A 25,152-nucleotide genomic window follows, 5' to 3' on the forward strand; every position below is an offset into this window, starting at 1 on the left:
AATTCATCCTTGGTAATCAAAAAGACAGCATGGGACTCTAATATAAAGATTACAGCTGAGGTCATGTCTTGGTTTGCTTTAGTGTCAAGTTAGGAATTGATTTGACCTCTCTTTTTTGAACAAGGCTGAAGCATTTGCAGCCACCTTCGGCCAGAAGTGCCAAATGCCTCCACCTTGGGTCCCCAGCATCGCAGATGTCAATCTTCAGCCTATTCAATTCACTGTATGTGATATCAAGAAATGGCTGAAGGCACTGGTTACTGCAACTCTATGTGCCCTGACAACATTCCAGCAACAGTGCTGAAGACTTATGTTCCTGAAGTAGCCGCACCTCGAGCCAATCATCTCATTTAAGCAAATTCAGCATGTCTGCTACAACTGTCACCAACTTCTACAAATGCACCATAGAAAGCATTCTTTCTGGTTGTATCACAGCTTGGTATGGCTCCTGCTCTGTCCAAGACTGCAAGAAACTACAAAGGGTGGTGAATGAAATCTAGTTCATCATTCAAACCAGCTTCCCATCCATTGACTCTGTCTAACCTGCTGCCTTGGAAAAACAGCCAGCATAATTATAGACCCCACACACCCCGGACATTCTCTCTTCTACCTTCTTCCGTCAGGAAAAAGATACAAAAGTCTGAGATCACGAACAAATCGAATCAAAAACAGCTTCTTCCCTGCTGCCATCAGACCTTTGAATGGTCCTCGCATTAAGTTGATCTTTCTCCACCCTAGCTTTGACTAACTACATTCTGCTCTCTCTCCTTTCCTTCCCTATGAACGACATGCTCTGTCTGTATAGCACACAAGAAACAATACTTTTCACTGTATACTAATACATGTGACAATAATAAATCAAATCAGAATCAACAAAAGCGGAAAAATAGAAAATTACACAGGTATGTCCTGTCCACAAGAAGCAGGACAAATCCAATCCAACCAATCACAGCCCGAACAGTCTACTCTCAATCATCAGCAAAATGATGTGAGACTGAGCAATAACTTAGTCGCTGCTGCACAGTTTGGGTTCTGCCAGAACCGCTCAGCTCCTGACCTCATTACAGCCTTGGTCCAAACATGGACAAAAGACCTGAATCTCAAAGGTGAGATGAGAGGGACTGCCCTTGACATCAAGGCAGCATTTGACCAAGTGTGACATCAAGAAGTGGTAGCAAAGCTGAAGTCAATGGGAATCAGGGGACAGACTCTCCACTGGTTGGATTCAGAATCCGCAAAATGGAAAGTGGTTCTGTTTGTTGAAGGTCAATCTTCTCATCCCGAGATATCACTGCAAGAGTTTTTCAGGGTAGTGTCCTAGGCTCAAACATCTTCAGCTGTTTCATCAATGATCTTCCTTCCATCGTAAGGTCAGAAGTGGGGATGTTTGCAGATGACTGCACAATGTTCAGCACCATTCGCAACTCCTCAGATACTGAAGCAGTCCATTTACAAATGCAGCAAGACCTGGAGAATGTCTAGGCTTGGGCTGATAAATAGCAAGTAACATTCGCACTACATAAATGGCAGGCACTGACCATTGCCAACGAGAGAGAATCCAATCATTTTCTCTTGACATTCAATGGTATTACCATCACTGAATCTCCTACTATGGACATCCTGGGGGGGGGGGGGGGGGCGGGGGTCACCATTTACCATTCACCAGAAATTGCACTAGACCGGCCATATAAACACTAACTACAAGAGCAAGTCAGAGGTTAGGAATCCTGCAGCCTGTCCACCATCTACAAGGTACAAGTCAGCAGTGTAATGGAATATGTAATGGACTACTCTCCACTTGCTTGGATGAATGCAGTTCCAACAACACCGAGGAACTCAGCCCCTCCAGGACAGAGCTGCCCACTTGATTAGCACTCCATCCACCTCTGTCCAGTAGCAACAATGTGTGTATCATCTATAATTTGCACTGCAGCAACTCACCTTTTGGTAGCACCTACGAACTTATGACCTCTACACCTAGAAAATCAATAGTCACAGATGCATGGGAACACCACCACCTGCAGGTTCCCTCCAAGTTCAATTATATCCTGACTTGGAAATGTATTAAGAAGTTTAACAACACCAGGTTAAAGTCCAACAGGTTTATTTGGTAGCAAAAGCCACACAAGCTTTCGAGGCTCTGAGCCCCTTCTTCAGGTGAGTGGGAATTCTGTTCACAAACAGAACTTATAAGACACAGACTCAATTTACATGAATAATGGTTGGAATGCGAATACTTACAACTAATCCAGTCTTTAAGAAACAAAACAATGGGAGTGGAGAGAGCATCAAGACAGGCTAAAAAGATGTGTATTGTCTCCAGACAAGACAGCCAGTGAAACTCTGCAGGTCCACGCAACTGTGGGAGTTACAAATAGTGTGACATAAATTCTGATTCTAGGATCGCATGATAAAGACTCAGGAGGAAAAAAGCAGAAATATTTATGTGAAATAGTGTGACATAAACCCAATGACTGTCACCAGGCAAGACTGTTCTCTTCCTGTTGGGGAGCACTTCAGCGGTCACGGGCATTCGGCCTCTGATATTCGGGTAAGCGTTCTCCAAGGCGGCCTTCGCGACACACGACAGCGCAGAGTCGCGGAGCAGAAACTGATAGCCAGGTTCCGCACACACAAGGACGGCCTCAACCGGGATATTGGGTTTATGTCACACTATTTCACATAAATATTTCTGCTTTTTTCCTCCTGAGTCTTTATCATGCGATCCTAGAATCAGAATTTATGTCACACTATTTGTAACTCCCACAGTTGCGTGGACCTGCAGAGTTTCACTGGCTGTCTTGTCTGGAGACAATACACATCTTTTTAGCCTGTCTTGATGCTCTCTCCACTCCCATTGTTTTGTTTCTTAAAGACTGGATTAGTTGTAAGTATTCGCATTCCAACCATTATTCATGTAAATTGAGTCTGTGTCTTATAAGTTCTGTTTGTGAACAGAATTCCCACTCACCTGAAGAAGGGGCTCAGAGCCTCGAAAGCTTGTGTGGCTTTTGCTACCAAATAAACCTGTTGGACTTTAACCTGGTGTTGTTAAACTTCTTACTGTGTTTACCCCAGTCCAACGCCGGCATCTCCACATCTTGGAAATGTATCCCAGTTCCTGCACTGTGTCTGAGTCAAAATCCTGAAACTCCCTTCCCAACATACTGTTGTACTCGATGGTGCATTTCCTCCAATGGACTCGCCACAAGCACCTTGAGGACAACTGGGGATAAGCAATAAATGCTGGCCTGGCCAAAGATGCCTGTATCCTGTGAGTGTATAAAGAGGAAACGGGTCAATTTGAACAACGTCTTTTTCCATTTAATGGCTTCAAACTGAAGCTTGATGTTTGATTTGTTCCACTTCACAGGGCTAGCGCCCTTCTCTCGGATGAAGTTTTGTTGGATCTGAATTCTACTTTGAAGTTCACTACTGTATGCATGGCTCAGATAGAGATTATCACTTCCTTTCACCTTTTTCTCCTAACCTGGGCCTTTTCCACCCCTCTTCAGGAGACGGCAGGCAAAGCTGAAAAAGGATCTTGCGGAGGCTGCTAAAGAACCGTTGAATATTGATCCGTGAGTTGCTTCTCTTGCAGTAAGTTTTTTTTAGTGCATGACACACTCGATCTGCAATGTTCCCTCTAAACCGTGCATTGTGCAGCAATCGGGAACATTATGTGCAGTTTAACAAACAGGCCCCGCACAGCAACACTCCCTTTAAGATGCGCTTGCACATGACTGTGCAATCATTTAGCAATCCTGGTGCAGAGTGAGCTTCTGCTGCTCTGTGAATGGCAATTGTACCTGTCCTTAGTGAAGTTGATGACTGACATTTACTTTCCTTCTGCTCTCTGACTCTCAGTGATGATGATATAGAGGTGCTTGGTGAGGAAGGGCCCGATGCATCTGGAGAAACGTCACCAGTGCGAGCAATACACAGGACCCCCAGGTGAGAACTTGATCTCAGTTGTAGGAAGTTGCAAGGACTTGTAAAGAAAATTAGGATATTTGAAAGACTGGGTTAATGACCGCTTTGTAACAGACAATTGAGTTCAGTGTGTTTTATAATTTGTGTCTGATTATTTTCTTTAGCTCCACTGATTGCTCTGGGGCTGAATGTGCTGACCAATGTAGCATTGAGCCAGGAGGAAGTAGGGAGGGTCCCAGGTTCAAACTCTTAGCTTTGTTGCGGCAGCTAATTTCAGACCGGGTGATGGTTGATTCTACACACCCAGAGTTTGGGACAGATGTTCCTGATGACTATTTGGTGACCCCTGCTGGAAAATGTATTTGTGTGAGGACACAGATGAAGGTGCGATTGTGTTGGTGGCAATAATCCGCTGTCTAAATTCGTGCACGTGGATTGGCCACTAAGTGGGGTCAACAAGCATGTCTTCAGGAGAGAAAATTGACCCAAACACCACACTCTTAAATGATTTTGCCTCTCTGTTGGTGGTGCTTCTATAATGTAACTACACGTCAGTTTTTCCCATCACTGCCACCAGTGAGAGACCTGTACCCACCAGTGTTAGACTGTTGTGTAAGTCTTCAAAAGAAAATTACACAGAATTTACAGCTATGCTGCTGATTGTTTATCATGATTCCTGCAAATGGAGGGCAAATATTTGCTTCCTGAACATTACACTTCAGGCTCAATGTAGTTCTTCAAAAATATATGTTTTTTAATGATATTAGAATTTTTCCAAACTCTGTCCCAGCAATAATGTGTGGGATCAAACATTTTGAGGAATGGCCAAAGTCTAACAAGCTTCATCTGTTTCTATAGATCAACCCCACCTGCTCAACATCTTCAATCCATTCTCATGCCACAAACGCATTTAATTATCCCACTTCACAGTGTCCATTTCAACAGCCTTTTCTGGTAACTTACAGCAGCTGAATTCCCCTTTGAAGGCAGAAACTCCTTCTGACTTCTTGCTCCTTTCTTTGCCATTTTAACAGTTTAGAACGGTTATGACACAGGAGGTAGTCACTCGGGGGCCCCTGTGCCAAAACTGACTGTTTGTTTCATCCGAGGGAACGATTTGCCTCAATCAGTTTTATTAATTCTCTTCATGATCTTATAAAATGCAATCTGAGTTTCCTCTTTTTTTCCCCCAAAAATCCAACTAACCAGACTTTTAACTATTCTCAGAACTGAGATTCCTGATGCTTAGAATTCAGACAAAAATTGTGCATTAAAATTATTCAGCAGTGACCATGGTTTCACTGAATGTACAGTCTTGTTGCTGAGGGGAACAAATTAACGTGAAGGTATCACAAGCTTCGTGGGTCCGCCCTGCAGCGTGAGATAACATTTATAAAGTTTCATGAATTGTGGAAAGCCTCAGTAGGTAAGGGGTGACTCATTCACAACAGAGAAGTATTTTCTTCGGTCTTGGTCTGTGCTGAGGCAGCAGTTCTTAATTGCATTTGGGATGCTGCTATTGTCCTCGTTAGTCAGGATCAGGAGATGATGGAGAACCTCCAGTGCCTATGTTACTTTGCCTCTTCAGTATCTTTTATCACTGTCAAGGACTGCTTCTGGATATACAAAATAGAAAAAAAATTGTAGTTAGCATGTACCTGAATTTTCAATAGTACTGCAGGCAGGCAAGACTCCCCTGCCATCATTGCAGTCTGGCAAAGTGGCCCCTCACAAGAGCAGCACTGTAATAGATGTAAAATGATAAACGGTGGTTTATGGTGAAGTTCAGCTTTAAATGTAACCCAGTTGTATATTCATGGTGGGATGTAAGGAACACTGAGACACAGTGATAGACAGTATTGCTCATTTAGCATTTTGAGTATATGCAGAGGAAACAATGATGGTATATGGTTCTGGAGAGCTCTCATGGTCTTTCAATGAGTACAGCAGTAGTGTAAATAAATGCTGACGAGTCAAAGCAAATTATAAAGGTAATGGTACATTGCATTTTGAGTCTAGCCAAGACTAAGTACACTGTTGACTACACATGCCCTACAAGAAATGTATTGGAGTTGTCTCAATGCAGATCCTTGGAGGCATTAAGTCAATAAATGCACTTGGCGAGGTCGTAAATTGGGATGGCAAATGGAAAGAAGACTTCCCCACCCAGATTGTGTGAAAGAACAGTGTCTGATCCATTGTCCCACCCAGTCCCAGAGTGTGAAAAGACTTGTCTGACCCATTGTCCCACCCAGATAATAAATATCATACATTGTTTCAGCTGCTTTTGGCCATCCATGACTGATGGCAGAACATGGCCTGTGTGGATGCCCCTGTATGGTTAATGAGTGAGGATACGAACAAGCTTGACTCTGAAGCCCCCACCCTATTTAGGAAATAGCCTCTAGGCGCTCATGATCAGTTATGCATGTGAAGAAGTGCCACTTTGCTGAGTTTCTAGGGATGTGCAAGAAACGTGTCTGCCAGGTTGACAGTGCTTGGGGAGGATTGGAGTTGTAGAGTGTGTCAGATCTTTAGGTGAATATAGGAGGGGTTTCATTGTTGTATGTTCAGGGAGTACTTACCTGTGTGACTGTGTTTGGGGAGCAGTGTCAGATGGGTGAAAGAGATTTCTGAACTCCACTCTGGTTTCAGTTAATGGACGGAAGGTGAGTGGACATTGATTGAACTGCACTGTCTCACACTGACGGTCATTTCTTCTCTGTTCTGTGTAGAAGGACTTCGCAGACGTCTGGTCTCTTGGATTCTATCAGTAGTATCTTTGGGTAGGTTAGGCACTTCCCCACATTTCTTTTTCGACGTGTATTTAAAATGTGACTTGATCTAAGACCGGTTGTTAATCAGACAGCATTTTATCTTTCTTTCTTGCTTACAATTATGCATTTCCCTATCCATCCTACTCTGTGCCATACCCTATACCATACTCTCCTGTTCCTTGAAGCTATTTATACTAATGCAGTGAGCACTTTGCTCTTGCTTTTCACCTATCTGCAGCAGTGAATCCAGATTAAGTTACAAGTCCAACAGCACTGAGAATTGGAGAAACCTTGCAGAAATTAAGTTTGTGAATATGCCAGTAAAGCATATTCAGTGGTACTCTGTCTTCTATAAAGAAACCCTTCTTCTTCAAACACTTCTTCTGGTTTTTTTTTCAAATCAATTTTCAATCTTGTGAATTTGCCATAGGCCACATCCCAAACATGAGTACAAAGCCTGCCCCAAAACTGGCCATTTGCACTCTATCTTCTCCTCTTTGGGTGCAGTGCTTTAGTCACTATTTGCTCTCCATTACCACAACGCATGTGGCCAATCTTCACGTGTAACACTAAGCAATGAGTGACAACATATGATTTTGGCGTAGGCTAGGGACCTGTCCTCAACTATATATGCTCAGTCTCCGGCAGGAGTCATAGAATAGTGATCAGGAGAAGAAAGTCAGGCCAATTTTCATCCCCTCGCCACTCCAGCTTTAGATCAATTCTTGTCCCCAGTGATATCCAACTAAACCTGCATAGCAATGGAATTGGGCTGTCTATTCTGGACAATCAACACTGGGCTACACATTGAGCCATCAGAGCTACTTGTATTTCAATATTTCTTCAATTGGTCTAATGTGTTCTAGATCAATTATTGAGTCTTACTTCTCTACCCCGCCCCCCCTTACTATTCGATCCTAGAACCCTTGTAAAATTACACACTTTGTTCCAAGTGCATGTTGATACCTGATTATTTAACAGATTCTGCAGGTGCTGAGTAAATGAGAGATCTGTGTTTGCTACCTTTAGAAAACGTTCACCAACATTGCACGGAACTGTGACTGATGCTCCCAGTGTCCGTACGGGACCATGCAATGAGATGCGACTCCCCACCACGGCACGCCACGTATTTGTGAGTATTCAAGCAAAAGGAGGCTAGATAAGTACATGGGGGAGAAAGAAATAGAAGGATTTCCCTACTAGGGAAAATGATGTTAAATGACGTAGGATGGGCAGAGGCTCATGTGGAACATAAATACCAGCAGAGACTAATTTGGTGAAAAGATCTGTTTCTGTGTTGTAAATTCAATGCATTTTGGCTCTTCAAGAGGCACAAAAGGCCAAATTTTGCGAGTCCTCCCTTGGCTTCTCGTTGGGTCTCAACTATTGGACTGAGTTCCCGATCATTGAATTAATACCATGGTGTCCATTTAGACTAGTGAGTATTGTATGGGAATGCACAAGAATATAAAGATCTTTGCAATCCACTTGTTTAGGGAATGTCTAGGGAATATACTGCACAATACCAACTCTAACTACGATATTGACTCAAGTGGGTCAAACTAACGATGTATCCTTTTTTTTATAATTGAGAAAAAGTGTAAGAAAGCTGAGATAAAATACTGACTTGACAGAAAAGTTGATTGAAATGTGATTAACGAATCGCTTGTATTTAAACTATTTTTTATCATATCTGTAAGGAATATCACAAAGTACTTCTCATTAACTACCTTATGAAGTGCAGTGACTTCTAAGGACTCGAAGATGAGTGCATAATGTAGATTATTAGCTATTGTAACATTTTTATAATTTTAGTACATTCAGAGGGAGGCTGAATACTTTGAGTGTTTTGACAGTTCCACACGACATTGGAAGGAGCTGGCATCTCAAGCTTAATGTCCTTTTCTCATTCAACAGTAGCATTCTTAACCCTTATGATTTTTTTGACAGTCGGGCATGTCCAAAGAGTAAATGAGTGGAAATTCTGATATGATTTGCATTGTGATTGTGACTGAAATTTGGAAGAAAGAAACAGTTAAGGATGGATCCATTTGCCCCTCTTATCTAACTAGGAAGGCCTTACAATTTCATTTGTCATTGCATCCAGCTGTTAAATGATACATTGCTCCATCTAGGAGACCTTTGCATGTATTGCTCACCTTTTATGAAGGAGAATTCCTGATCTAAGTTCTAAATATGCTTTTCAGTGGTTTCATCATGTGTCTTTTCAACTATCAAGATTCAGTTTGATGTAGCATTCCAAGTGCACATTTCTGCACAATTTGCAATCTTATTAAACCTCCTGGAAATGTCCTGTTGAGGCTGAAGAGCCTAAATTTTTGCAGCTCGCGTAAATGTGAAGGGACCAGTCTTATGGCTGTTGGTTGCAACATCAGAGTCTGCCTATCTATGTTCACTGTGTCTTGGTTACAACTCTGGTGCAGTTTTTGACTGCTACCTCGGTGAGTTGTAAGTAAATGTAAAGTTCAATGATAGTAAACGTCATTTATTGGCACAGGGGTCACTCCCATAACTTTGTTCTTGGAAACCATCCTGCTCGAGGTGGTTGTGATGGTACAAAGGTTCCTGCCAGTATGTAATGCTGCTATTCAGTCCCATGTTTTGGAGAGAGAGTCTCAGGACGTTCCATGGAGGATCAAAAGAGAAAATGCTGGAAAATCTCAGCAGGTCTGGCAGCATCTGTAAGGAGAGAAAAGAGCTGATGTTTCGAGTCCAGATGACCGTTTGTCAAAGCTAAAAGGCATAGAAAGTGGGAGATATTTATACTGCTGGATGAGGTAATGAATAATGAGTCATAGCCACAAAAACAAGGGGAAAGGCTAATGGCAGTCCATAGAGAGAATGGAAGATGTGAATGGCCAAATGGCAGAGAAGCTGAAATCGGAGGGTAAACTTACAGATGTAGATGTGGGGGGTGGGAGAGGTAAAATTGACAAAAGAGGGGAAAGGGGGAGAAAAGGTAAGGGTAGGAGGATAAAATGGAGGGAAGAGTGGGGGGGGGGGGAAGGACAATGAAGAAACAAAAGGCAAAGAACAACAAAAAATTAAATAAAATGAAAACAAAGGGGTCGAGGTGGGGTGGAGCTAATCATCTGAGGTTGTTGAATTCGATGTTGAGACCAGAAGGCTGTAATGTGCCCAGCTGGAAGATGAGATGCTGTTCCTCCAGTTTGCATTGAGCTTCACTGGAACATTGCAGCAGGCCAAGGACAAACGTGTTGGCATGGGAGCAGGATCGTATGTGGGTGGCATAGTGGTTAGCACTGCTGCCTCACAGCACCAGGGACCCGGTTCAGATTCCCCGTGTCTGCATGGGTTTCCTCTGGGTGCTCTGGTTTCTTCCCACTGTCCAAAGACGTGCTGATTAGGTGCATTGGCCGTGTTAAATTCTCCATCCGTGTACCCGAACAGGCACCGGAGTGTGGTGACTCAGGGATTTTCACAGTAACTTCATTGCAGTGTTAATATAAGCCTACTAATGACTAATAAATAAACTTTTACTTTAAATGGCAAGCAACAGGAAGGTCAGGGTCCTGATTACCGAGCACCTTTGGCCTATGCGCAAAGTGATCACCCAGTCTACGTTTATAGACTGGGTGATCGCTTTGCTGAGTACCTTCAGTCTGTGCGCAATCCGGACCCTGACTGTCCCATTGCTTGCCATTTTAACACACAATCCTGCTCCCATTCCCATGATGAATTTCTACTGCCCAAAACTGTCTGGTAAGGGTTTCCTGTCTAAGATTATCCCACAGTAATCCATAGTTTTTTCCAATTTTTGCCCTGGATTTTTTTTAGGATGCTCACGACGGAGAGGTGAACGCCGTCCAGTTCAGTCCAGGATCCCGAGTGGTGGTGACAGGTGGGACAGACCGGAAAGTTAAACTCTGGGAGGTCTCATCAGGTATGTGAAAAAAATCTACACTCTAGCCAGGTAATTAATTGGACTCGAGCTGAACTTGATTCTGGTGTCTGTGGCCACTTTATTATCAGCATTATGGCCAATTCCAGTGTCTTTTTCAGGATTTGATTGGGTACCTTTATGCCATCAACTCACATGTCACAAGCCTTGAGACTCTAGCTGCTTTTTTTCCTATTCCCTGCTCTCCCTCCCTATGGGCATTAACTCTCAACAGGATGCATTTCCACAGATGCCAAGCATTCTTTGAGTTTTGCCAAATGGAGAATGTAGACAGCACCAATAGCACCGTGGGATGTATCATAACTGAGCCTGATGCTGTCCTCATTCAACCTTCACACAAATGTGCTTTCCAGGTAGGGATCAGGCACCTTGGCTAATTATTGCATTTCCCTTCCCAGCATTTCAGGGGGACTGAGATGCTTTGCCTCCCCCAGTCCCACTGATGCCTGACTTCACAGCACTAACTGAGGATAAACCTTGGGTCTTGCTCAATATGTTGTTCATTGCCTCAGTGAGAGATGTGGATGTAATGTTTCAGTTTTTCCATATGCCAGTGTTGTCTTTTTGTAGTTGTCTAAAATACCGAGGTCAGTGATGATAGGTAAAAGGTCTGATGGCACTTTATTAAATGTCCACATGCTCGCTCCCAGGCATCCTGCACTAGTTGCGTTGTGATGGTAGCAGAGCTCCTGACAGTAACTGATGCTGCTGTTTCAATCGATGTTCTTTCAGAGATTTGGAATGTCTTTACAGTGGGCATCTCACAGAATGAAACACATAGGAGCTTTTTGTGGGATTTATCTCTGGTGCATGACCGCAAGTTTTCAAGCTGAGACCTCCATTCAGAAAGGGCGATGTGTATTGTGTTGCTCTAGATGCTAATATGAAATGCTGGTGATAATTAATCCAGTCTTGCATACCAATATTATGCTATTCAAGACTGATTCAAGACTCAAGAACACTTGATCAGCCATTCAGGGATGCTTCATTCCAACTGTTTTTAATAGTTTTGCACTCGATTCCAATGAAGAAATGCCTGAAGCTGGCAGCCAATGTCAATGGTTTGGAAGTTTGTTCTTGGGATTCCCACATCGTCACCATAGTACTTTGGTGTTGCAGGTATAGCACATATGGCCTACTTCTGGAGATGGGTTTTAATTTTGAAGTTGCTTTCTCTTTCTTCCCTTAAAAATATTGGCTCTTACTGAGGTGCAGAGTCCTTCATCCTCAGTTTCTTTTGCTCAAGTGATCATACTTAACGTGTGAGGCCAGTGGGTGAATGGGGTGCATCTTCACCCAGTCCTGTCCTTACTCGATGATCTCAAACAGCAGGTTAGAAGATTTTTAGGTCCCTAACCCAGGGTATGGAGGACAATTGCAGCACCCTACCACCTAAGGGATTATACAGAGTTTACCTCTATGGAACACATCCTCTACTTGGCCTGGGAATGTTCTGAAACTAGATCTCTTCAATGGAAAGATTGTATTGCCAGCCGAGTGTGGGAATCATCCAGAAGTATTAAACTAAAGAAAAATAAGTGTCTTGCCAAGATTGTGTGGTTGTGACACTGAATACATTGAGACGGTGCTGTTTGTTTTGTACAGGAAGATGTGAATTGAAGGGCTCACTGACTGGCAGTAATGCTGGGATTACCAGCCTGGAATTTGACAGCATGGTAAGTCAGAGTTGATCCATTTTTCTCAGTCATTGTCAAAGTTACAGTTAATTTACTTCTTACAAAATAATGTCCCTCTTCTTTGGAAATTGATTTTGTAAGTGTTGCCAACCTTCCAGTGCCTCAACTAATTGGCCATTCTTCATGTGTGAGCCAAGAGATTGTGCAGCCTATTTGCCATTGGTGAAGATAGAGCAGGGGTTTACCACTGAGCCTGATTCTATCCCTGTCCACCATCTGTATTAGCTTTCACCGAGATAATGACCAGGGCCAAGAATCAGGGAGTACATAATGGGGCAGTGTCGAGGGAGATCTGGTGTGTATCTAGTCAATGGTTTGTGGGACTTTGTGGAGAGAGCTTGCTCTGCGCCAAACCAGTGTTGTTATAGTTGACCCAGGGATGTTTAAAATCAAGTTTTTGCCCTCGTAGATGCACATGCAAACTCATTGCCCTGGGTCATTGAGGATAATTTAGTTTCAACTACTGCCTTGGTTGAATTTACAATATACATTGCTGATGAATTTGTTGTGGTTAATATCGCTAAGTACTAGCCATGGTATGCTCTGTTTTGATGATGTAGCTGTGTTTATTTTATTTGCACAGTATTAAGATAATCTCTTTTCTCAGGGTGCATATCTGCTAGCTGCCTCCAATGACTTTGCTAGCAGAATCTGGACTGTGGATGACTCCCGGCTACGGGTAAGTTGAAGTTGCACGAGCCTGCTTTCTCAATCTACTCGTGTTCTTCTGACCTCAAGGTGTGCAGCTTCCTTCATATCCTCCCTGTGTATAGTGCCTTATGATGCTTTATTCTTGTTATGAATGGAAATGAATTGGGAAGTGAGATTATGTTCATGTGATAAACATTTACCCGGTTTCTAAAGGACCGGTTGCTTAATGACCAGTGTCTGTAGATGGTTTCACCAGCGGGTGGTCATAAATTTGGAATTTCTAATACCTCGTTACCACCTCTATTCTAATGAAAAGGCCCAGGTCATTTAATCTCCTAAAACTGAAGCCTCCCATATTTTGTTTCATTCTGGAGTTCTCCTCTGCACCTCTCCATGGCTTTGACATCCTAAAGTAAGGCCTAAAACAGTAATTATTCTAACCATTTCCTGGCCAATGATTCGTGTTTATATGACATCATGCTTAATTGACGAGACGAGGTAAAGCTGCCATACAGAGGTCAATGATGATAGGTAAAAGGTCTGACTGCATGGGGCATTACCCCACATTCTCGCTCCCAGGAAACCCTGCAATTTCCATCCTGCTGGAGGTGTGCTGTGATGGTACAGGGGTTCCTGATAGTAATTGATGCTGCTGCTTTAGTCCGTTTGAGAGATTTGGAGCATGTCTGCAGTATGCATCTGACAAACTTACTCGTCTCAGGAGTGTTTAGGGCTGTGGGGTTTGTTTCCATTGCCTGACTGCAAACTGAAAACTGAGACCTTGCATGATAAACCCTGCAATGCAAGAAGTTTTGCATCTAATCAAGCATGATGTCTGGCGTGTGACCTCAGTTTCTTTTGTATGTGTTTTAAGTCTTGTGGGTAGCATGCACTTCCTGTAACACTACCGATTTTACTGAGCAATATTTGACTCTTCTTTGGAGAGAGGCCATGGAATGATAATGATAGGCATGTGTGTAAAGAGAGAGGGGATTCCACAGGAATGGGTGCACTCAAAGGGAAGCAGTGTCTCCAGGTGAAGTGTTCAGTTCAATGCAGTCCGTTTGCAAAACTGAGTCTTACAAACGCAAAATTATTCTCTCTCTACAGGTGCTATCGGACCTGCTGACTTTTTCCAGCGCCTTTCCTGTTTTTATTTCAGATTTCCAGCATCCACAGTACTTTGCTTTTATTAACTAGGTGCAGTATTGAAGGATTTGAAAGTAAAAGAGAGCTCTTCGTAGAGAGCAGTGGGTGGAGTCCTAGTCTATCCCCTGTGGAGAGAAAATCAGTTGATATTTTGGGTGTGTGATCCTTTGTCAGAGCTGGAAAATTTAAAAGGCTCAGAAATAGGTAGTTTGGACATGGCACAGAGGTTGGTGTGAAAGTGTTACAGGAAGTGGTTGGCCAGCACACGAGATGTGTACTAAGTTGGAGGATATCCTGTTTTATAAGAATGAACATTATAACATTGAGAACATGTCTTCTGATGAAGCGTATGTATGCGTCTTTCATGTTTATAGCCGAGTGCAATAGGACTTTATTTAAAACAGTCTTGTTCCTCATTTGATCTGAGAACCATTTAGAACCATAGATCCCTACAGTGCAGGAGGAGGCCATTGGGCCCAACAAGTCTGTACCGACTCAGCATCTTACCCAGGCACACACCCTACCCTATCCCATAACATGGCTAATCCACCACACCTGCACATCTTTGGACTGTGGGAGCAAAACTGGAGCACCCGGAGGAAACACATGCAGGCACGGGGAGAACATGCAAACTACACAGTCATCCAAGGCCAAAATTGAACCTGGCGCAATGAGGCAGCAGTGCTCACCACTGTGCCACCATGCTGCCCTTTGCAGCACACCTGTCTTTTAACAGTGACCTCCAGCAGAATTACTGCTTCATGTGTCTCCTGACTCCCACTCACAGCCAGAGTAAATTGAGGATTGGTGCTATTCTCTCAATTCTTGTCCAGGAAAGGATTGGTGTTGATATTTGGGGTTATTCCAGCTCCCAAATCAAGGAACCACATTAAACAGCGCTGGAGCTTCTATTTTTGCTTTAACCTCTTGTGGGGAAGTGCCTGACTCGTACACGGCAAGCCCATTGGCGGTATGACTAAAATCGGGCTCTGCTGGAATCGCATGCTCAGTTACCCCTATGTCCCATCACTCCTGAGAGTGGCTTTAAGCAAGAAATTGGTCTGAGTTTTGATTTTCAAGCAAAGCTTTACAATTCTTTGGAGGAAAAAAGGCTATGTTCAGAGTGACATTTGCTTCTGTGAAGGACAAGGTTTGGATTCAAGTCCCATTCTAGGGCTTGAGCACAAAAATCAAGACTGACACTCTGGTGCAGTACTGAGGAGTACTGCACTGCTGGAAATGCCTTGTTTCAGAGGAGACATTCAACCGAGGTCCCATCTGCCTGCTCAGATGAATGCAAAGAATCCCATGGCACTATTGTGAAGAAGAGCAGAGGACTTCTCACTGGTCTGCTGGCCAATAATCTTTCGATTAACATCACTAAAACAGTTTATCTGGTCAATATCATACCGCTGTTTGTGGGAGGTTGCTGACCAAAAGTTGGCTGCTGACTTTCCTACATTACAACAGTGACTACAGCTCAAAAGTTTTTAATCAGTTGTAAAGCATTGCTATGTATGGTAGTCATGGAAGATGCTATATCAATGCAGGTTTCTTTTATTGAGTAGAGCAGCGCATGAAGCTGATTGCACTTTTTATACATTATAGTTTTAACATTGACTACTTGCTCCTTGTGCCTTCTCTTTCCATCACAGCACACATTGACAGGACACAGTGGGAAGGTACTTTCTGCAAAATTCCTTTTGGACAATGCCCGAGTAGTGTCGGGTAGCCATGACCGAACTCTCAAGCTGTGGGACTTGAGCCGTAAGATCTGTAAGTACCGTCAGGGTGATGTGAAAGGAAGTGGCAAGAAACAGTTTGCAATGCAAAGCTTCTCCTCCTCATCCAGTGCAGTCACAGGCCAGGCTGTGATTTGTTTGGAAGCAGCTTAAAATAGTTCAGCCAGTAGCTGAGTGACCTATTGACCACTGTAGCAGTGCGCCACAACCACTAGAAAGTCGCACATTTCATTGTCAAGGTAGCTACTTTCAGCAATTGGGGCCATACGTGAGCTGTGGATCGAGAAAACTAACCACGGTCCCCAGGTCTGATCATTATTCAGCTCGATTGCACATGTGTAAAAATGGGGTGCAGGACATAATTAGGTGAGTGCTTTCCATGATTCAATCACTCACTCTTTCCTGCATGTTGAGGAGACCACTGGACCTGGTGAAATGTTACCTCAGGAAGCTGTACAGATTTCAATGAAGGAGAAAGACACATTAGAAAATGCTGGGGAGGGGATGAGGGGGGAAGAAATGAAGTGCCCAGCAATCCACCATTGCCCAAAGAGAGAAAACATTCCAAGAGGAAAAAAAACTTCAGGACAACTCAAAAAGTCAATTGTTAAACCTCTTGACTTTTGTGGATTTCCAGCAATTTGTGTTCAAATTTGTGCTACCTCTGCCTCCTTTTCATAAAGTTGAAGTGAGGTATAGATTGAACACTATACTTTTTCCCCTCTTCACAGCTCATTCCCCTACCACATCTGCCCCCACCCACCATCCACGGGCCTACAAGATGAGACTCACTCACATATCAAGTAGACAGCTCACCAATGCCTGGCAGATGCATGCGAGCAGCAGGTGGGGAGCCAGATCTAAGTAACAATGTGTAACACAATGTTTTAAAGAAAACAGTGGGGAAGTGTTCTGTTCCCCAACATCTTGATGTGTGCAAATATTAGCATGCAAGTCATATGGAAAAAACAAAATCAAGCTGTTAAGGAATATCGTTGTGTCTTATTTCCATCTCTCTTTCTGTTCCAGGTATAAAGACTGTATTTGCTGGTTCGAGCTGCAATGACATTGTTTGCACTGAGCAATGCGTTATGAGTGGGCACTTTGACAAGAAGATTCGGTTCTGGGACATCAGGTGAAATGTTTGTCATGGTCCTTTCTCCAGAATCATTTAATGTGCATATGAAAACTTATCATGTTATGGATACAAATGCCAAAAGGCTAAGTATTGTTGACTGGACAATTTATATGACTGTTCACTCTGAATAAGAGCTCACACTGAGATTTTTATCAAGTCCTTCAAGGAATAGATGAGAATGCATTTGAGTTTATTGCAAACTGCAGAAGCAGGACCAAAGGTTCAATCTTTGGACATTGTTTTGAGGCTGCACAGAAAATTGTGCAGAATTTGGTGAACATGTGGAGCAAGCTGCCCGTGGGATGGGATAGTGGGCACAGATAGGCTAGAGAGTTTTATGCAGACTTATCTAAGAAACAAAGAACAGCATAAGTAGGCAATACGGGCCATTGAACCAGTTGTGCTATTCAGTATCATGGTTGAATTTGAGCATTAACTTAACTTTCCAGCCTATTTCGATACACCTTGAATGCCTGAGTGACTAAAAATCATATCAGTCTCAGGGTTGAATATACTATGGGGCCAAACATCCACAACATTCTTGGGAGAGAATTCTGAGTAAGTGATTTCCCCTTGTCTCAGTCCTAACTGGCCGACCCCTTATCCCAAGATACTAGGCTCTCCCATCAGGGAAAGAGCCTCTGTGTCTATCCAACAAGCCCCCTCAGAATTTTATACATTTCAATAAGATCATCCCTCATTCTTCTAAGTGCCAGTGAATATGGGCTGATTTAGATAGCTGTTTAACAGAATGGCCAACTGGGAAGTATTCATTTTGGAATTGGAAGATTGCTAGATCTTTTTCAGTTCTGTGCTTTCCATCTATATCAACACATTATAACAGTCTAGACATTATTACAGTTATGAGATTTGTAGGACTATATTTTGAGACTAGATTTAAACTTGGGGTAAATGAAGGCAGTGATGTGACCTGTTCTGCAGTCTGCCTGACAAGCCTGAGTAATTTGATCGTTATAGACATGAAAGGAAGCCTTAGATTGTTTTATGAGTCTCATGAGTTTGCAATGAGAAGATGGGTTCTCCTGAAGTCCCAGGCGGGCATTAAAGGTACCAGGTTGTAAACAGTTCTACTTTAAACTGTCCATTTAATTCTAAGATGAAAATTAGTTGGGATCAAAGATAGCTAATTAGCATCACTACCTAACTACAAGGTTGTGTATTACATTGCCACAGGGAAGAGAGCAGAGAAAGCTGATTTTTTGAGATCATGTTACAGGCTTCCCAACAAATCAGTGACTATCATAGAGAACCAACGAAGGTTTTGTATGGTTAGTAGAGAGAAAAAGCTGCTTGACCTTGCGCTATCACAGCCGGATGCAGGAGATAGACGGTCACTCATTGAAAAGTTACTTCCTACATCCTTCTCCTGGCATGGCTGGGGCAAGAAGAATCACTGGAACAAACTTTGCTGCCAATGGTGGATTTGGGAAATTATTTAAAACCCGAAGAAAGTGTTTGGTGACAGTTACTCGAAGTTACTACTTGAGAAGCAGGAGTTCTGGAATCCAAGCTGGGATAATTTGTTTGCCAAAAGGACTATAATTCGGTGGTGAGCATAATGTGTGAAGAATGTAGAAGGCGATGTTCTTCTCTGTAGTTTATAAATTACCAACAAAAAAGTGTTCAGTTGTAGTGTTGTTAGTCATTTGTTACAGTAAAAGATTTAAACCATGAATTTTGTGCCATGCTTTCAGCTAATAACTGGAAGTTCAGATCTCCTTAAAAGTTGTCGGCCTCCATGGAGATTGTAACAATACCACTGTTGAATGACCAAAGAGTGAGACTTCAAGTTCTATGAATAACCTGATGCTGGATCTCCACAGTCCCAGAATTATATTAATCTATGTGTATTATATTCCTTCTCCAGGACGGAGAGTATTGTACGTGAGGTGGAACTACAGGGTCGTATCACGGCACTCGATCTCAATCCAGAACGCACAGAGCTACTCACCTGCTCCAGAGATGATTTGTTAAAGATCATTGACCTACGCACAAATGTCACCAGACAGTCCTTCAGGTAATTGGGGTGGCCCAGGCTTCTTCAACTCTTTAGATGAGCACTTGAAATGCCATAACATACAAGGCTACAGGCCATGTGCTGGAAAATGGGATTAGAATAGATAGATGCTTGATGGCCAACCCATACTGTAAAATTGTATGACTCTTTATAACTAGCCATAAGTCAGTGTCTATCTTTCTGTTTATACCAAAGAATTGCAATATAAGACTGTTTACATTTAGGAAGTACTGTTATGTTTCCACCTGTTTATAATCTGAGGATCATGTCCATATTTATTTTCTTTCTTGCTTATGGGGTATGAGCAAGGCCAATATTTGTTGCCCATCCCTAATTGTCCTTGGGAAGATAATGGTGAGCTGCCTTCTTGAACTTTGGCAGACCATGCGGTTTAGTTACACCCACAGTGTTCATAACGAGGGAGTTTCAGAATTTTGACCCGGTGGCAGTGAAGGAAAGGCAACGTAATTCCAAGTCAACGTATGTTTGGAAGGGAATTTGAAGCTGGTGGTGTTCCCATGCATTTGCTGCCCTTGTTCTAGGTGGTAGAGGTCAGTTTTGGAAGTACTGTCAAAAGATACTTTGGCAAGTTGTTATAGTGTATCTTGTAGATGGTACACACTGCTCTTATTGGGTGCTCATTGTGGAGGGAGTGAATGGTTAAGCTATGTGAAAATGGAGTGTTGATCAGGTCTGCTTTGTCATGGATGATGTTGAGCTTCATAAGTGTTGGAACCGCACTCGTCCAGGCAAGTGATGACTGTTCCGTCACACTCGTGACTTGTCACTTGTAAATGATGGACGTGTTTTGGGAGTCAGGAGGTGAGTCACTCGCAACAGAATTTCCAGCCTCAGACCTCTTGTAGCCACAGTATTTATATAGCTAGTAAGTTTCTGTTCAATGGCAACCCCCAGAATATTGATGTTGGGGGATTCAGTGGTGGGAATGTCACCAAATGTCAAGGGAAGGTCGTTAAATTTGAATTGGAGATGGTCATTGCTTGTCACTTGTGTAGTGTGTATGTTACTTACCAGCCCAAGCCTGTATGTTGTCGAGGTCACTGTATGTGGGCATGGACTTGTTCAGTAACTGAAGGAATGCAAATAGTACTGAACACTGTACAAATGTCAGCAAACTTCTCACTTTATGTTGGAAGTTGTTAATGAAGCAACAGGAGATGATTGAGACTAGGATACTATCCTGAGGAACTCCTGCAACAAAATCACTGTATAGTATTGATGTCCTACTCCGGCCTATGTGGTTGGTTATCACCCTCTGGTCCGTTCTTTCATTCATGCACGTGATGTGGGCAAGTATTTATTGCCCATCCCTAATTGCCTTTGACAAGGATCTAGTGAGCTGCCACCATGAACCATTGCAGTCCGTTTGCTGAAGATACTCCTGCAGTGACATTTGAAGCAGTTTGATACACTGAGTGACTTACTAGGCCGTTTCAGAGAGCAGTCAACCACATTACGGTGGGTTTGGAGGCACATAGAGGTCAGACCAGTAAGAACACCAGATTATAAAAGCAAAATACCGCAGATGCTGGAATTTGAAACAAAAACAGAAAATGCTGGAAAATCTCAAAGTCTCTCCGCATCTGTGGGGAGAGAATAGAGCCAACTTTTCGAGTCTAGATGACCCTTTGTCAGAGCAAAGAGAATCAGCAGAGATTTATACTATTGGGGTGGGAGGGGAGAGGGTGTGGAATTGGACAAAGGGAATGTAAATGAGGATAGAGAAGGCTGAGAAGGTGCTAAGAGTGTCCATTAAGTGATCAGAATGCGTGAATAGCAGAACAGAGGTACAGATTCTTAAAGGACTGCCTGAGGAATGTGGCAGTTGCACTCAAGGGGGAAGGGGCATGTGGAAAGGAGAGCTAGAATGGAGAAGTGGAAAAATAGAAGTGAAAAGGAAGGATGATAAAATGGATGAATGAGATTAAATGGAATAAAATAATGGAAATAGGGTGAAAGTGGAGGAGAGAGTTCATCCTCTGAAGTTGTTGAACTCCATGTTCAGTCCAGAAGGCTGTAAAGTGCCCAATTGGAAGATGAGGTGCTGTTCCTCCAGTTTGGGGTTCACTAGAACATTGCAAATAGGACATGGGGACAGGAGAGCAGGGTGATGCATTGAAGTGGCAAGCAACAGGAAGAACAGCAGATTTCCTTCCTGAAGGTCACCAGTGAACCAGATAGAATGACAGAGCCCCTCTACGCAGAAAGAGGCCATCCTGCCCATCGAGTCTACACTAACTCTCCAAAAGAGCATCCCATCTATGCCCTTTTCCTCTGCCCTATCCCCGTAGCCCCGCACATTTACCATGGCCAATCCACCTAACTTGCACACCTTTGAACTGTGGGAGGAAACCGGAGCACTCAGAGGAAACCCACAGAGACATGGTGAGAACGTGCAAACTCCACACACACAACCACCCAAGACTGGAATTGAATCCAGGTCCCTGGCGCTGTGAGACAGCAGTGCTAACCACCATGCCTCCCCAAATGGACTTTAATGACAATCCAGTGAGTTCATAGACAGCATTTCTGATTCTAACGTTTTATTGCCAATTTTTATTGAATTGGCTGAATTTAAATGCTGCAGCAGCTGTAGTCAAATTTGAATTGTGAATAATTTTGTCTCAGCTACTGGATTAATAGTCCAGTAACACAAACACTTAACGTACTTCATCACATCAACCAATGTGGGTGATTGGTGCCTGTCCCTGTGCTGCCTTTGATAGTATACAATTTCTTTTCACAGCGCACCTGGATTCAAGTGTGGGTCAGATTGGACAAGAGTAACATTCAGGTAATTGAGGTCTAATGTCTATGTAAGGACAACATTAATGAGGGAGCATCTGTTAAATTCCTGTGTCTTGGAATTACGAGTGCACAGACCAGGTTAATGCTTTAATTTGGTAGCCCCCACCAGTGGCGTGCCGCAGGGATCGGTACTGAGACCTCAACTATTTACCATTTAGAGGACGATCTGGAGGAGGGGACTGAGTGTAGGGTAACAAAGTTTGCAGACGACACAAAGATAAGTGGAAAAGTGAATCGTGTGGAGGGCATAGAAGGTCTGCAGAGAGATTTGGACAGGCTGAGTGAGTGGGCGAGGATCTGGCAGATGGAGTATAATGTTGACAAATGCGAGGTTATTCACTTTGGAAGAAATAATAGCAAATTGGATTATTATCTAAATGGAAAGAAATTACAACATGCTGCTGTGCAGAGGGACCTGGGGGTCCTTGTGCATGAGACGCAAAAACCCAGTCTGCAGGTGCAACAGAAGGCAAATGGGAAGTTGGCCTATATCGCAAGGGGGATAGAATATAAAAACAGAGATGTCTTGCTGCATCTGTACAGGGCATTGGTGAGGCCGCAGCTGGAATACTGTGTGCAGTATTGGTCCCCTTATTTGCGGAAGGATATATTGGCCTTGGAGGGAGTGCAGAGAAGGTTCACCAGGTTGATACCAGAGATGAGGGGTGTTGATTATGAAGAGAGACTGAGCAGATTGGGTTTGTATTCGTTGGAATTTAGAAGGCTGAGGGGGGGATCTTATAGAGACCTATAAGATAATGAAGGGGCTGGATAGGGTAGAGATGGAGAGATTCTTTCCACTTAGAAAGAAAACTAGAACTAGAGGGCACAGCCTCAAAATAAAGGGGGGTCAGTTTAGGACAGAGTTGAGGAGGAACTTCTTCTCTCAGAGGGTGGTGAATCTCTGGAATTCTCTGCCCACTGAAGTGGTGGAGGCTACCTCGTTGAATATGTTTAAATCACGGATAGATGGATTCCTGATCGGTAAGGGAATTAGGGGTTATAGGGATCAGGTGGGTAAGTGGAACTGATCCACTTCAGATCAGCCATGATCTTATTGAATGGCAGGGCAGGCTTGAGGGGCTAGATGGCCTACTCCTGCTCCTATTTCTTATGTTCTTATTTACAAGTTAAAATCATCTTCACGTTACATTAAATACTCTGTGTTCCTGATGATGAGAGCATTGAATGGTAGCACTTGGTTTCGTTGACCCATTTCTCAAAATGTGGGAAGTATCAGTGATGCTTCATAACTTGCCTCCAACCCTCGCTGATTGCTGGTGGTAAAGCTAAACAGGTCTCTCTGGCATCTTTTTGGGTCTACGTCTGAGATCTGAGCCATCGGCTAACCTGGCTCAGTAACATTGTTAATTGCCTATCAGGGCCCTCCCAACAGTTTGAAGATTCATGATCCAATCCACAAGGGCAGGTAAAGTTAATCTTCTGTTTTTTTTTATTGTTGTTATTGATGATGCAAGGCTCCAGACAGATCAGCCTCGTGAAATTTTTAGATGTGCCTGTGTCTGTTCTGGAAATTTTTTGGCCAATCTGAGTATCGTGCTGGTAATTAATGGATACTCAGAGTATACGACATTGACTCTATTAACCCACTGAAAACCTATAAACAGCAGCTCATTATTTTCACCCACTGTCAAAAACCTCACTTTCTATCTTTATTTTCAGATGTGAACAATGCTGGCAAAAATTGCCTGGCCTTTAAGCAGACGGTTAAGTTGTCAACCATTTTGGCTTGAAACTGGAGTCATATCTGAGCCAAACCTAAAAGCAGTAGACCATGAAGGGGATTAGTGAAGGAGTATTTTGTTTAATTGGTTAATGGTCACTTTTACTGATGACCAGTTTCGTATTTATAAGATATTTTTCAGCTGAATTCAAATTTTGAAACTGGTTTGAGGGGATTTAAACTCGCATTCACTTGATCAATATTCCAGTAACAAGTCATTACATTACTGTATCTCTTGTCCTGGTAAGTCCTCCTGGGGCTTCCATGAATTCAGCTCATCAGCAAATAAACAGTCATGTCACAGCTCCTCAAACTGCATGACTCAGTTTGAATGGTTTGAATCATTAACCCCTCAGTGTGGCATTGACTTTGTGTAATATGCGCAGCTTTTATTCAAGGGGATCCAGCCCTGTGAAATCACTCGACACCAATTCATGTTCTCTTTTCCAGTCCGGATGGGAAGTTTGTGGCTGCTGGCTCTTCGGATGGAACAGTTTATGTGTGGGGTGTTGAATCTGGGAAGATAGAAAGAACTCTGGGAAAGCACCACAGGTTTGTTAGAATGACTGCTGAGCATGTGCTGTAATAGTTGCTTGTAACACTGTGATTGCCTCCTGCCCAAGGGTATACTTGGTTGAGGGACCTTTTACTGCCTTCAAGCAATTAGGCTGTTATAAATTCAGCAATTTAAAGTTTTTGTTCGGCACCATTTTAGTTGTGTTCCAATAGTCTGTCCTTACCACTGCCCAAGTGGTTTTGCTTCATGTATGAGCCTACAGTGCCAGTGTCCAAAATACCGTAAAGGGCGTTACAACTGACCCTACACCTGAAGTCCTCAGACAGGCACTGGCCGAGGAGAGTTAGTAGACATTGATTCTGAAGTGTCATCCTGACTAATAATGAAATCCTGTCATCTCCTGTTCCACAGGCAGTATTTTCTGAGGATACTTCTGGAGTTAAACCAGCTAAAGTTGCATACTCTATTATCACAGAATATTTGTGACAGGACTTGCGAGTTAGATCAGAAAGCTAGGTTAGCTATCAGGAGTGCCCAGGAGTATGATTACTCAGTCTGTCATGGGGTTGATATGATTCCTGATCTTCCAGCATTTGGTTTGCCATGTTGGAACTTCTCAGGGGCATCCTGTTTATTCCTCCCATCACCTCACCCTCAGCTACTGGAATGCAAACCCAACCCATAGGAGAGTGGTGTTTGATTTGTCCACTTACCCTGCACCAAAAAAAGATTAAGAGCACTGTGCAGCAACATCACTGGGCAGTCAGAGAACAACTGCACATTTATTGTGCTGTTTACTATGGGGCAGATGGAACTGGAGATATGTAAAGTACAATTCTCCCCTCTTTAGATTCCCAAATTGTGCCAGTTAATCTCAGTTCATAGCACTTCAACCCCTGGGTCAGAGGATTGAGAGTTCAAGCTCCAGTTCATTATTTGTAGCAAATAAATGATTCAGTTGCTTGCGATGTGCTTTGCAAGAGTCTGATTCTTT

The 25,152-nt window shown here is 43.1% G+C and overlaps 1 protein-coding gene and 2 non-coding genes across 5 annotated transcripts in view; all 3 read left to right on the forward strand.

Moving 5' to 3' along the window:
* Positions 1–25,152, forward strand: part of atg16l1 (ATG16 autophagy related 16-like 1 (S. cerevisiae)) — a 40,455-nt gene that overhangs the window by 11,066 nt on the left and 4,237 nt on the right. For 2 of the 3 annotated variants that reach the window (XM_078209147.1, XM_078209149.1), the window contains exons 6-17: positions 3,516–3,581; positions 3,868–3,954; positions 6,669–6,719; positions 7,740–7,842; positions 10,530–10,635; positions 12,259–12,329; positions 12,958–13,029; positions 15,806–15,926; positions 16,922–17,027; positions 18,919–19,068; positions 21,836–21,883; positions 24,092–24,193. In XM_078209147.1, coding sequence (XP_078065273.1) covers positions 3,516–3,581; positions 3,868–3,954; positions 6,669–6,719; positions 7,740–7,842; positions 10,530–10,635; positions 12,259–12,329; positions 12,958–13,029; positions 15,806–15,926; positions 16,922–17,027; positions 18,919–19,068; positions 21,836–21,883; positions 24,092–24,193 — 1,083 coding nt within the window. The remainder of the gene's footprint in view (positions 1–3,515; positions 3,582–3,867; positions 3,955–6,668; positions 6,720–7,739; positions 7,843–10,529; positions 10,636–12,258; positions 12,330–12,957; positions 13,030–15,805; positions 15,927–16,921; positions 17,028–18,918; positions 19,069–21,835; positions 21,884–24,091; positions 24,194–25,152) is intronic. The other variant, XM_078209148.1, reaches the window with a different exon arrangement.
* On the forward strand, positions 11,240–11,490 carry LOC144491973 (small Cajal body-specific RNA 6). Its single transcript, XR_013497541.1, has one exon.
* On the forward strand, positions 13,518–13,782 carry LOC144491971 (small Cajal body-specific RNA 6). The gene has a single exon (XR_013497539.1).

This window comes from Mustelus asterias, chromosome 3, assembly GCF_964213995.1.
Source record: "Mustelus asterias chromosome 3, sMusAst1.hap1.1, whole genome shotgun sequence".
Classification (NCBI taxonomy): domain Eukaryota; kingdom Metazoa; phylum Chordata; class Chondrichthyes; order Carcharhiniformes; family Triakidae; genus Mustelus; species Mustelus asterias.